General features: G+C 38.2%; 1 protein-coding gene across 1 annotated transcript in view; it reads right to left on the bottom strand.

Annotated features, from left to right (window-relative positions):
- Positions 1–7,387: 7,387 nt before the first annotated feature.
- Positions 7,388–13,962, bottom strand: part of LOC106532597 (uncharacterized) — a gene marked incomplete at its 3' end in the record, with an annotated part of 7,783 nt that continues 1,208 nt past the window's right edge. The window contains 4 exon segments of the mRNA XM_014028702.1: positions 7,388–7,450; positions 7,529–7,876; positions 7,962–8,010; positions 9,891–9,984. Of these exon segments, the coding sequence (XP_013884156.1) occupies positions 7,388–7,450; positions 7,529–7,876; positions 7,962–8,010; positions 9,891–9,984 (554 nt within the window).

Consider the following 13,962-nt stretch of genomic DNA (forward strand, 5'->3'; position numbering starts at 1 on the left):
AGAATATAGTCATAACATTACAAGATAAAAGTCATATTATGAGAATATTGTCGCAAAAGTACCAGATTAAAATCGTAATATTATGAGAATAAAGTCATAACATTACGAAATTAAAGTCATAATATTACGATATTAAAGTCATGCGAGAAAAAAAAGTCATAATATTCTAAATTTAAAGTCCTAATACCCTTTACATGAAAAGCAGTTATCACTGCATTAAAATGAGGAATGTTGATCAACTTGTCAAGTTGTTCTTTAGTATTGCTTAAAATAAATAGTTAACATTTTAGCACATTAGCATCAAATTATCTGTAGCAGGACTTGGAAATTGTGCAAACAACTACAGTATATGATAAACTAAAGTTGTATTGTAATTAATGGATACATTGACAGATTTAGAAGTCATGTTGTTAATCTGGATGAAAGCATATTACGCTAACAGTGATGTCATCGTGGACCACTTTATAAACACAGACACATGGCTGTACACAGCAGGTGTGTGGGAAATAGGGAGGAAATGAGGAACGGAAAATGGACATGTGATTAGATTATGACTTTTTTCATAATGTGACTTAAATTCTCATAATAATAATAATAATAACTTTAATATCGTAATATTATAACTTTATTCTAGTAAAATTTTGACTTTAATCTGGTAATATTACAACTTTATTCTCATAATATTATGACTTTCTTTTCTCATATTACAACTTTATTCTCATAATATTATGACTTTATTGTCATAATAATAACTAGACATGGGTTTTTACGATGTAAAAACAAATGTACATTGCCATGTAGCATGTCATTACAGCACGGATTTGCCTGCAGCAGTGCACTTGTAGAATGAACTGTGACCAAGTTCAAATGTGTTTTCTATAACAGCTTGTGCTTGTCAGGTCAGCAGATATTTGTAATAAGGATAATTGTGTGACAATATGAAGTTCGTACAGATTTTTAGTTAAAGTTGCTGTAGTTGGATTTGAACCCTGATCTCCCACATGAAAGCCCATGGCACTAACCATGAGACATGGAGCTGTGGCAGAGGGGATTGCCAGAAGTTGGTTTGTATGTGTGCAGAAAGAGGCCACATTGCCAATGTAATCTTTGACACTAAACTGCAATATATTACTATAGGACAATAAAAGACAAGTATTACAGTAAAACATAAAAATACAATCAAATTAATAATGCTATCACTGGACTACTGAGTTTAAATATTATTAAACTATGGTGCAGTACCATATTGTGTAGATGCAGCAGGGGGCAGTATTGGACCAATACAAGGCTCCATTGACTGCAATTATAATTTATTAAACATTAATATTTCAAAAACTATAAGTTGTACAAGCACCAAAAGACACAGCCATCATTTGGCACAGGGGCTTTACAGATGTAAATTGCAATGGCAGCTCTAGGACAAAGTATGCAGGAAGAGAAGTGTACCAAAGTTGAGATGACTTGGATGACAAACGAATCACAAAAGTGTGCATTGCATTGGCAATGCACACTGATTAAAAACATCTTGTTGTGTATCCTCAATACTCTGTTGTAGTTTCACTTCTTTAACTCTCAGTTAAAGAAAAATCTTTGCATTATGAGAAAATGTGCCGTTATTTTATTGTTGCCTCTTTAGAAGCTAATATTAGCAACCTAGCTGATCTCCAGCTCTGTCTGTCTGAAGGTGGTGATTTGAATGATGGTTTAAAACGCTAAAAAAAAATGAAAAAATTGAACTGGGAGTGAACTCAATAAGATACATTACTGACTCAATTTCAGACGATAGTTCAGCCACAGCTAAGCTAACAGCTAGCATCGCACACTCGTAAAGAAATGACAGAAATGAGTGTTCATATTTTTATGAATTATGAGATTATTTTTTAGTGCATAAATAAATATTTGGTTGTTTTGCCTTAAACAACAAAATGACTACATTAATGCTTCTTTCGCAAATAAAGTTATTTTTAAAAAATGATAAATTGATGGTTTCTGTAAGACTGAAACATGACGGGTCAAGTAACAACTGTAGTAGAGCTCTATGTAATTTAAATGTAGAGAGTAACAGTCCTGCTGGGTTTCAGGTTGGTTTTAGTGTAACGTCCTGTAACTGACATTAACACACACACTCCTCTGAGTGTGGCCTGATCTGAGGGGTATGAGGAGGCAGATCAGAAATAAGATCTGGGGATTTCCCCTTAGTTTGCTCCATCTCAATCAGTAACAGTGATGTTTTTTTTCCCCCAAAACCAACTGTAATGACGTAACTGAGCAGCTTCTTTCTTAAATAAATTTAAACAAATGATTGAGTTTGGATCCTGTGGGAATAAAATCTGCATCAAATGTAAACTTTCATGAATCTGACGGAGCAGAGTTACAGCTGTGAGTTTTAACGACACGATACATTAAATAAAACATCAGGACTGTTAAAGCTCCAGCTCCTGCTGCTGATAAAACCACGACCCAAGCTCTGTGATCGCTTCCCGACGTCGCTCCTCCTGGTTCCCAGTCTGTGTGAAGAAAGAGTCATTTTCAAACATTAAAGGGACGTTTTGTCTTATTGTTATAATGAATATGTTATATAACATGTTAATTGTTCCACACTTGGCCTATTGTGTTGAAGTATGGGGTAAAGCATGTAAGACAATTACAAATCAAGTTTTTGTTTTGCAGAAAAAGCTATAAGAGTTATCACTCAAAAACATTACTATTATCCATCTAATATATTATTTTGTAAACTGAAATTTTTGAAATTTTATGATATGGTTGATTATAACATTGTTAGTTATGTATAAGGCTCACCAAAACACATTACCTTTAAACATTCAGATAAACTTTATTAAGACAGAGAGCTGTTATAATCTTAAGGGGACAGAGATGTTCGTGAAACCTAATATTAGAACCAGTTTGAAAGAACGGTGCACCTCAATCCAAGGAGGCAGAGTGTGGAATAATCTGGAAAATGATGTTAAAAGTGTCAAATCACTGTGCATGTTTAAGAGAATGATAAAGGTTGGATTGTAGAAAAAAATGAAATAGTATAATATGTTTCCATAAAAATGTTTTTCTAGGAAGATTTGATGTTTTTGTTTTGTTTTGTTAACTGAAGTTTATTATTTTTTAAATTTATACTTGAGAAAAAAAGGGGCACATATAAGATTTCGTCCTCTCTCTGCTGCCTTTCATGTCATTATATTTTGTATTTTATTGTACATCTAATTTTGTTTTAAAGAAATAAATAAAGTTTGAAATAAGAAATAATAAGTACCTTAACCATTGTGACACCAGAGGAAGGAGGAGGAGCCAAAGGTGCAAGCTAGGCTAATGACTAACCAAACTACAGCCTGGCTGTGTCAAAATTCAGAGGCCGAGTCCTCCGAAGGTCGAATCTGTTGGCCGCTTAGCGCCGTACTGGAGGCTGTCCAAATTCAAAGACTCCTCCGATGCCTCCGACAAGCACCTCCTCCTTTTTCCCTAATTTGAAGGACAGGTTCGATGGATCCTTCCCGGCCCACCATATCCCATAATGCCTTTCGGGCCGACCAGATGGTTTTTTTTTTTCTGCTAGTAATGGCGAAGTGAGAGAAAGAAATACGCTTTGAATAAAAATCTGGCGGTAAAACACTAAAAAGTTTCCTGCGGTTGTGTTGTTAATGCTTTTATCATTTGTATAGACGTGTTTTTAATATTCTTGTCAGGAATCAAACGGCACAGTGGCTCAGTTGGTAGAGCTGATGCCTCTCAGCAAGAAGGTCACTGGTTCAAATCCCGGCCCCAAGACCTTTCTAGGCAGAGTTTGCATGTTCTTTCAGTGCATGTGTGGGTATTCTCTGGGTTTGGCTTCCCCCCACAGACCAAAAACATGACTGTCCTTTTCCACAGTGCCACTTAGTGTAGTGTCGGTTCCAACCCATTTCCATTAGGCCAGATTCTTGGAACCAGTCATTTTTTAGTACCTACTTCATTGTGGTTCCAAGCGATCCCAGTCGACACCAAACTGTGACGTCAGAACACTGTTTATCACTGACTGGCTAGGGGCTGGAGTCAATGGTTGTGTCTGAGCTGCCTTTACAACAACAACTCAAGGAGCCATTTTTTCAATTGTAGCAGTGACATTAGTTGTGTTTCCATCCTTTTTTAATTTGAATTTTTAGCAAATTTTTAAAATTTCAGAACTTATTCGGCAAATGTGTTTCCATCTCTCATTTTGCGCATTGACTTTTTTTTTCTGAAAAACCCAAAAACTACCTCCACCAACTGCCCAAAACACACCCACTGGAACTGAACTGGAACGTCAATGGAAAAGCACCCGAGCTGACCCATTCCGATTCTACACTAAGTGGCACTAGTGGAAAAAGGGCATTTAGTTTTTGGTAACTCTAAATTGTGTTAATTGATAACTCTAAATTGTCCCTAGGTGTGAGTGAGGAGCCCATTCTCATTCCCCCCACATCAACATGCGTCAATGTGTTGACCCGCCCCTCGCACTGTGACTGCTGGATATGGGCACCAGTGAAACTGAAAGGAATAAGCGGGTACGGATGGATAAATGGATGGATGGATGGATGGATAAATGGAAATCAAACATATAGAGAAATAAACATGCACCTACAGCAGGTTCATTAGTTCTTCAAATATTGACTTTAAACTAATTTTGTTGGTTTATGATATTTAAAATACTAGTATATTGATATTTTGCTCATTTTGACCTATTTTTGCTTCTGTTTAGCATCGTCACGCTTGCTAAGTGACAGGAGATGCGCCGCGGTAAGGGTGGGAATAATGCAGACCGTCCAAATTCACTTTTTTCCAGTCTTCACAGTCAAAGGACCTGGCCCACCTAGACTGGGTAGGCCAGGTCCTTCAAAGGACATAGCTCCTGAATTTAATCATTTTGCAGTCTCACTTATCATTTTGCTACCTTTAGCGTTTAGCTATTGTGTTCCTATTAGCTTTCACTCCAAACATTTTAGCTTTTGCTCTCTTTTTAGCTTTTGGATTCAGCTTCTTCAGTTAAATTTACTAAAGCAGTAAAGAAAAAGTCATTTCTAAAGGTTCCTTTGGTTTTTTATTGCAATGAAAGTTTTATTTTATTTTATTTTTGCCGTTCTTGTTTTATGTGTTTATTCAGATTATTGTTCAGTACTTTGGTTGTTTTAAATGTTTCGTCAGTTTCTAAGTCTTAACCACTTCATCTCTTCTAGGTCTTTTTTATTTATATCTTCCTCTAGACGCATCGCTGCTGTGTGGTTTGTGGCGGAGGTTATCACAGTGATGCAGCAGTTAAACCAAAAGGAAGTGTTTGTTTTTGCTTATGTCTGCACACTCGGCGCCCACATTTCACTAATTCCTTGTAGTTCCCCAGCTCAAAGATGTGAAACTACTGCATCATCTCCCTCTCAGACTGATTCTAGATAGAGGTGGGTGATACTGGGAATTTTGGTATCGATCCAATACCAAGTCAATACAGGGCCAGTATCGCCGATATCAATACCGATACTTTTAAAGCTTCATAATTTGAAAAGATCCAAAAGATCTAGGATAGAATTTTGCCAAACATTGTACGTGACAACAAATTACTTTATTATAACAATCAATATTTTTGCTTGCCAACAATAAAGCAGTAACAAACCAGTTTCCTTTAACATTAGGAAAATAAATATTTTATACAAAAATAAAAATAAAAATTCTTCCCCCACCACTAGACATCGTTCCTAGTTATTTCTTAACTATATCACTCAACACAACTTAAAACAAAATCTCCTGAGGTAGAGGGCTCAGTGAGAACGCTGAGTGGGTGGGCCAGCCTACCTGCTTAGTTAGCTTAGCCGTCTGGCTAGCGTTGCTGAACCACGTGACGGTGCAACAACAAAAGATCCAACGAAAGTGCTGCTCTGTGCTGTGTGTGACACAGTGCAGCACTACAGACAGAGAGTAGACTTTGAAAACTCCGCGTGTGCAGCAGTCATTGTGTGCAGGACAGAACAAAGCTTGAGTATCGATCTTTTTACACCAGTAAAAGTTCGAGTCCAAGCTGGGGTGGCAAGAGTGATGCTCACCCATGTGCAACGAATGGCCTGCCTGAGCATCACAGGTTCCATCAGAACAACACCCACGGCAGCCATGGAGGTCCTACTGGACCTGGCTCCACTAGATTTACATATCTTAGGGGAGGCCGCATCCAGTGCAGCAAGGCTATGCCAGTCTGGTAGGTGGAAAAGCCTATCTGACTCACAGCACACTGGAATCTGGGACTGTTCCAGTAACTGCAGGACCTGGAGACAGAATTGTCAAAAAATACAATTTCGAGCCAAGTTTTAAGACAGAGATAGAAGACAGGTCTGTCTGGATAAACCTCTCTACGACGGACATGTCTCCCAATCATTTCTACTGTTTTACAGATGGATCCTTTCTGAAGGGGTCAGTAGGTGCAGGGGTGCTTATTTTGCACAACCACAGTAAGACAGAGCATAAATACTCACTGGGTTGTTTTGCAACTGTTTCTGAAGCTGAGATATCTGCAGTCCACCAGTGTGTGGCATCTCTCAAAGACCTTCAGTGTACACAGAAGGAAATATTCATCCTAACAGATAGCCAAGCTGCTATTAGAGCTCTCTGAGGGCCACACTTTACATCATTATTGGCTTGTGAGTGTGCCGAAGCAGTCAACCAACTGGGGAGAGATAATAGTGTTACTGTTAAATGHYTWCCAGYACATACTGGCATTTATGGTAACGAGAGAGCTGACTACCTCACAATAGCTGGCAGTCAGGCTCACTTCAAAGGACCAGAGCCTGTTGTAGGTACCTCAACAACAGTCTGTAGGACTGCCCTACAGGCCTGGATTAGACGTCAACAGTCAGTCCGCCGGAGGGAGCTGACGGACTGTAGACAGGCATGGGAACTGATTAACGGCCCAACTCTAAGGTTTGAGAAAGCTCTCATCTCCCTGTCAAGGAAAACTCTAAGTACACTGGTTGGAGTCCTAACTGGGCACAATCTGCTCAACCGCTTCAAAATGGTGATGGGACTCCATGACAATGGCCTGTGTGATGCCTGTGGCATCACTACTTAGGCCAATGCCTGGCTCTGAGTGGTCAAAGGAAAATAATTCTTGGGGACCCCTTTGTGGATCCTGAGAAGCTCAGAACACTGAGTGTTTCTAACCTTGTGTCTTTCATCCAAAGGGTGAGAAGGTTTGAATGAAGACCAGTGTCTTTTTGGGGAGAGCATTGTGCCCACTTAGGAGGCCTCCGCTCATATGGATTTTACATCCATCCCCACTCATCATTCCATACCATACACGAGTATTGTTCAATATCAATACCAGTGCTAGTATCGATATTATCGATATTTAGTATCGATCCGCCCACCTCTAATTCTAGATTACCTGCAGTGGTTGGACAGTCCGGTCTTAGCTCAGCTCCAGATGTTACGTTCAGGAGAAAATGTTCTGTAAGAAGAAACACGGTACATAAAGTATTTAAAACTTTAAATAAAATCAAATAGAATAAAATCCGACTCGTCTTACCGGTCATTTCCAGCCTCCACCTCATGGCGTTCTGGTCATAATTACCCACTAAAAAACAAACGTAACTGCCGGCGTCCTGAGCCGTGACTCGGGACAGATGGAGACGAATTTCTGCCTCTTTGGGAGCCTTTCTGTCAAACTGAACCCGTCCTGCAAACTGCTCGTCTGCAGCCACTGGAACTCCCTGTATCGTTTCATACAGAACCTTGACGTGGTCTGAGTGGAACTCACACATCATGTTCATGAGCGTCACATCAGATTTCATGGGAGTGTTCCATCTGATGGTCAGGTTCTTGTTTTCCGTCACCTCATACATGGTCACGGAGCTTTTCACCACGCCACATGTTCCTGCAGAGTCAAAGGAAACGTTCAAATCAACAAGAACTGTCACTTTTATTTACAGAAAGAAAAGAAACTAAAAGTGAAAACTGACCACAGAGAGAACAGATGAGGGTTAGGAAGAGGAGTTTCTGCATCTTGTTCTGCAACAAAAACACCTTTACTGGAAAAAACTTATTTCAATTTAGCATTTTTTTAAAAATCCATCCATATAGAAGAGACTGAACGTCTGTCAGGGACTTGGACCTGGACTTTAGACCCAGACCAAGCAAACCTGATCTGGATCCAACAAGAATGAAAACACTGATCCAAAGCAATTAAAGGTTTATGTATTTTTCTTTGAATCAATCAGATTTTATCCTGATCTTTTAATCTGGGCTTTCATCAGTCCACAATTTTTTTTTAATATTTACTGGTTTCCAGTACCGGACAGCTTATCAAAAAACAGTTTGAAATCAAATATTTAGTCTTATCATGAGCAGGAAAAGAACTTTTTTTGAACAATTTTTTTAAAAATACCAAACAAATTTTTCAGAAACACCAACTTTAAAGGGTAGCTAACCCCAAAATTAAATTTGTTTGTCAAATAAACCGATTAAATTCTGCCATGTCTTTATATTTCTTTGCAAATTTAAATATTTTTAGGTAAATCTGTCTAAATCGGCAGCATGTGGTCTAAAAACATCTTAGTGCTGCCCTCTATAGGTAGAACAGTGGTATTGCAGGGGAATAATCCGATTGGTTAAATCTGTGTTCTGCTATAAAAGCCTCTCTGTCAGACACGCCCCTGCAGCGAGGCAGGGGTTGGAACAAACACTTTTTTAATAGGACCAAAGAAAATAATTTATTAGGCCCACATTTTAGAGAGTTTTCAGATATGACTGTATTTGTAACAAACATTGTGATAACTTGTCAAAAATAACTGCACTTTTAACATTTTTTAAATAATTGATTTATTTATTCTTTACTTTTAAAATGTTTTCTTTATTCTTTTTTAAATGTGGACCATGGTTCTGTGTCTTTAATAAAATTTGAATTGAATTAAACATGTTTTCTGTGAAATTATATTTGTTGGTGAGGTGTTTACATAGTAAATATGTGTACAAAACATATGTGGAACTTAAATTTATATGTCCCGTGTTCCATGTCGACCACTATTTGGTGCTGCACCTGCTGCTCAAGTCTGCACTGGATGTAGACTCGCTGTGGAGGGCTTAATAAGCCACTCGCCCTCGTCTGTAATTGGTTTCAGATGGGACTTCATATGGCCGACGCTCCACAGGAACGCACAAACTGAGTGAGTAGAGAGTAGGGCGAGTGTGTAGCCACAGATTGGGAAAGGACCTGTGTCAGAGTTTGTTACTGCTTTGAACATGATTAGCCCATGTTAGCAACAATGCTAACCTCATTTTAACACCAACTGGACCCATTCTGTCCTCCATTGCAGAAATGGGAAATTAATCTCCTCTTTCTGTTTTGGGTCAAAGTCACGTTTTAAGAGTTTGTTGCCTGAACTGTTTAGTTTGTAACATCTAAATGTGACTTTACATGTATGTCATGAAACTTTATTTGTTACTAAATCATTTCTTTAGAACAATCAGAAATGGTTTCAGAAATGTTAGCTTGTCAAATTAAGCTAGCTGTCGCGTTGCCTCGTCCTTGACCACACCTCCTGGCTCATCCCCCTCTTTTGGCCACTCCCCTCAGTGTCTCTTGGCACTGCCCACTTTGTTGCCATTTTTCAAATTAGCCAAGTTCTCATCAGATTAAAGCAGGTGTGGGGGATTCTGGTAATCACATCACAGACAAACATTTTATTTCACTTTTCGTTCTGAGTTTAGCTCAAACTGACTGTGAGGTTTCAGATTTGTTAAGTGAGGACTGCTCCTCTGACGTGAACATCTAGGATTACAGTGTGATGGATGACTGTGAACCCACAGCAGGTTCTGGTTTCAGCTTTGGACTCAGATGTGTCTTGTTATACACGGGACCAGGTCCTGGTCTCTGATACGGGTCAGCCTACCTCCTCTGGTTTTGTTGGAGCTCGTCCCACATGACTGCAGTTTGATCCAGAAGCATCCAACCAGGGCCTCACAGGGTCTTCACCGTCAGCTGAGCTTTAAAACACGACAGAGACAAAAAATAAATAAGAACTCAAGATGTCACCTTCAGAACAAACAGAAACAACTTGTTTCATCTTCACAACTCAGAACATTTTGTTCACGTTAGAAAACAGCTGAAGTTTCAGGTTTCGTTCAGTTCTGTGTGCCTCAATTTGTTTTTTCTAAAAACAACCTAATCCTGAAGAACATATGGAATTAATTTTCTAAATAAAGTATTTTTTATTATGTTGACCTACTTTTTCAATGTGAAACTTTAAAATTTGTGTCAGAAACAGAAAAACTAGATAAAAGTGAAATTTAGATTTTAGTGTAAATTAAGCTGCAGGTCAGGTTTAACTACAGGTGGAGAACTCTTGTCCTGATAGAAGATTTGTTTCTATGGTTTTAGTTCACTTTCTCCATCTTCTGCCTCTTATCTGACAGCAGGTCCAGGAGGGGGAAACCCAGACCCCCCGTTCCCAGAGAGGATCTACAGCGGGTAAAATAAGTATTGAACACGTGACCATTTTTCTCAGTAAATATATTACTAGAGGTGCTAATGACATGAAATTTTCACCAGATGTCGGTAACAACCCAAGTGATCCATACAACCATAAATGTCCAGAAATGAAGTTATTTGTAATAATGTGGAATGGCACAGGGAAAAAGTATTGAACACATGAAGAAAGGGAGGTGTAAAAAGACATGGAAAGACAAGACACCAGCTGAACTCTCTCAGTAATTAGAAAACAAGCCTGCCCCTTGTCAGTGCAAGTTAATATCAGCTGGTTCAGTCCCAAATGATGGCCAGGTATCACACAAGAACCATCTGATGATGGGTAAAAGTAAAGAGCTCTCTCAAGACCTTCGCAACCTTATTGTTGCAAAGCATAATGATGGCATCGGTTACAGAAGAATGTCTAAACTTCTGAAGGTTCCAGTGAGCACTGTTGGGGCCATAATTCAGAAGTGGAAAGAACATTATTTCACCATAAACCGACCACGACCAGGTGCTCCTCACAAGATTTCTGACAGAGGAGTGAAAAGAATTATCAGAAGAGTTGTCCAAGAGCCAAGGACCACTTGTGGAGAGCTTCAGAAAGACCTGGAATTAGCAGGTACGATTGTTTCAAAGAAAACAATAAGTAATGCACTGAACCACCATGGCCTGTATGCACGCTCACCACGCAAGACTCCACTGCTGAAGAAACAGCATGTTGAAGCTCCTTTAAAGTTTGCTGCACAACATTTAAACAAGCCTGTGTAATACTGGGAGAATATAGTCTGGTCAGATGAGACCAACATTGAACTGTTTGGATGCCAGAATACACATCATGTTTGGAGGTCAAATGGCACTGCACATCAGCCCAAAAACACCATACCAACAGTGAAGTTTGGAGGTGGGAACATCATGGTGTGGGGCTGTTTTTCAGCATATGGTACTGGCAAACTTCAAATAATTGAAGGAAGGATGAGTGGAAAAAAGTACAGAGACATTCTTGATAAAAATCTGCTTCCATCTACCAGGATGATGAAGATGAAACGTGGCTGGACATTTCAGCAAGACAATGAGCCCAAACACAAAGCCAAGGAAACTCTCAGTTGGTTTCAGAGAAAGAAACTAAAGCTGCTGGAATGGCCCAGCCAATCACCTGACCTGAATCCAACAGAAAATCTATGGAAAGAACTAAAGATCAGAGTTCATAGAAGAGGTCCACGAAACCTTCAAGATTTGAAGACTGTTTGTGGAAGAATGGGCCAAAATCACACCTGAGCAATGCATGCCACTAGTTTCTCCATACAGGAGGCGTCTTGAAGCTGTCATTGACAACAAAGGCTTTTGTACAAAGTATTAGATAAATTTCAGTAAGTGTGTTCAATACTTTTTCCCTGTGCCATTCCACATTATTACAAATAACTTAATTTCTGGACATTTATGGTTTGATTTCTTTGTATGTATGGATCACTTGGGTTGTTACCGACATCTGGTGAAAATTTCATGTCATTAGCACCTCTAGTAATATATTTACTGAGAAAAATGGTGACATGTTCAATACTTGTTTCACCCGCTGTATAATCCTTCCACAGGGTTCTGGGTTGATTTTCATCTACTTTTAGTCTAAAGAATTCCTCAAATAAGTCCAGTTTATGACTTTAAAACATGTTTCCAGCTTTTCTTTTTAAAAGTTAACCCTCTAAAGGCCGTGGCTCTGATGAGACGCTGCAGCTCTGCTTGCACGTTTGCACCACAGACAGGAAGCTTGAATTAAAGTCAAAAAGCTTTAAGATTGTTTGAAGTAGCAAAGTGTTGAGGCAGGAGTTATTAAAGTTGCAGCGTTTCAGGAACAAAGAAGGGATCTGCTCTAAAAAGCAGAGAGGACCTTAAAGCCCCCTACTCTGAGACCCACAGACCACATGAACAGGTCTGTGGACCCTCAAACCATCGCTGTGTTTGACCAATCACAATAAACTGATTTTACCTGTAAAACCTGCCAAATCAGAATAAATACTCACATAATCCAAATATTCTCATGTTTAGTTTGTTTTACTTCAGTTAATATGAACTCTACAGATTCGGTCAAAGTGCATCACATTGTAAAAATAATTCACCCGTGAAGAAAAACATCTGATTTTACACGTCGATTAAAGTCTTTATACTTAAAGCAGAGCTCTGCAAGCTTTACAATAAAAAAATAAAATAAAATAAAACATTTCTGCTCCAAGCTTCACTGATAAAATGTGTCTCCAGCAGCAAAATGTGCTGTGATTATCAACTGGTGGTCTGTGGGCCACTTCCAGTTAGTTCAATGAGCAGGTCTGACTTTTTAAAACTAAAAATATAAACATTTTTTTACATTTATTATATTTTTACATTTTCGGACAAAGAAAAGGTTCATAAACAAGAAACAAATATTAAAAACAAAACTGAACCATGCAGACACATTTATGTTTCTACTGGTCTTAAAGGCCTTTAACCATAACCCTGATGGATTTGTGAGAAAGATTACAATTTAAGGCTGGAGGTTGGATTAATGAAGGGGCTAACAGGCTACTAGCATGATCTAATTAACATGTTTTCCTTCTTGTATCAGATATTTGTAAATAAATCAACAGAAAACCTGCTAAAGTTATCCTTTTCTGTTGAGTATAAAAATTAAAAAGTGTAATTTCATCTTAGTATTGGTCGAAGCTTCAAAGGGCCGCTGCAGAGAGAACAAAGGGCCACATGTGGCCCCAGAGCCCCACGTTGTAAACTCCTGGCCTAAACTTAATTAAATACAGTCTCAAGCTAAAACATTATTACATCTTATTATTAGATCATTGGGACAGATATTATTCTTATTTCTGCCACCTTTCATTTGATTTGATTTGAATATTTTGTGAATGTGAATTTATTTTGTTTTTAATGAAAACGAATAAATTTCCTAATTTATCAAATCAAACTTTGAGCTAAAGAGTTAGCATTGTTTGAAGGACATCACCTGCCTTTAATGCTAATTTTAAACTAAGATCATTTTTATGATGAGAAGCCTCAAAGTTACAAATCATTTGAGTCAAAGTTTAAAAATCTGATAACTCACATTCAGAAAGTGTTGTGAACGACTCTCAGCTACTACCACATGACAAATTAGCTCAGTATCTGTACAACTGATTGAGTAGAGACATTTTTGTAGTAGCTAAATTTGATTGGTTGTTACGGTCATCTTAAATCAGATTAACTGTAAATCTTAATCAGTTGTAGACAATGGATATTTCCTGAAACTTACATTGCAATCCTTTAATTAGCTCATGAGATATTTTGCTAACAGACAAACAGGGTTAACACCAACAGTCAGTGGTGTCACTAGGCCTGTTTTAAATATTTTAAAGCCCCCTAAATTATTTTGGTGAAAAAAAATTAATTTATTTTATTTACTTTTTACAATAATTCAATATGATGTGGTCAGAATACATAACCATTTAATATTTCATTATTGACTAAAATATATGGAC

This window comes from Austrofundulus limnaeus, unplaced genomic scaffold (genome assembly GCF_001266775.1).
Source record: "Austrofundulus limnaeus strain Quisiro unplaced genomic scaffold, Austrofundulus_limnaeus-1.0 Scaffold799, whole genome shotgun sequence".
In the NCBI taxonomy this organism is placed as follows: Eukaryota; Metazoa; Chordata; class Actinopteri; order Cyprinodontiformes; family Rivulidae; genus Austrofundulus; species Austrofundulus limnaeus.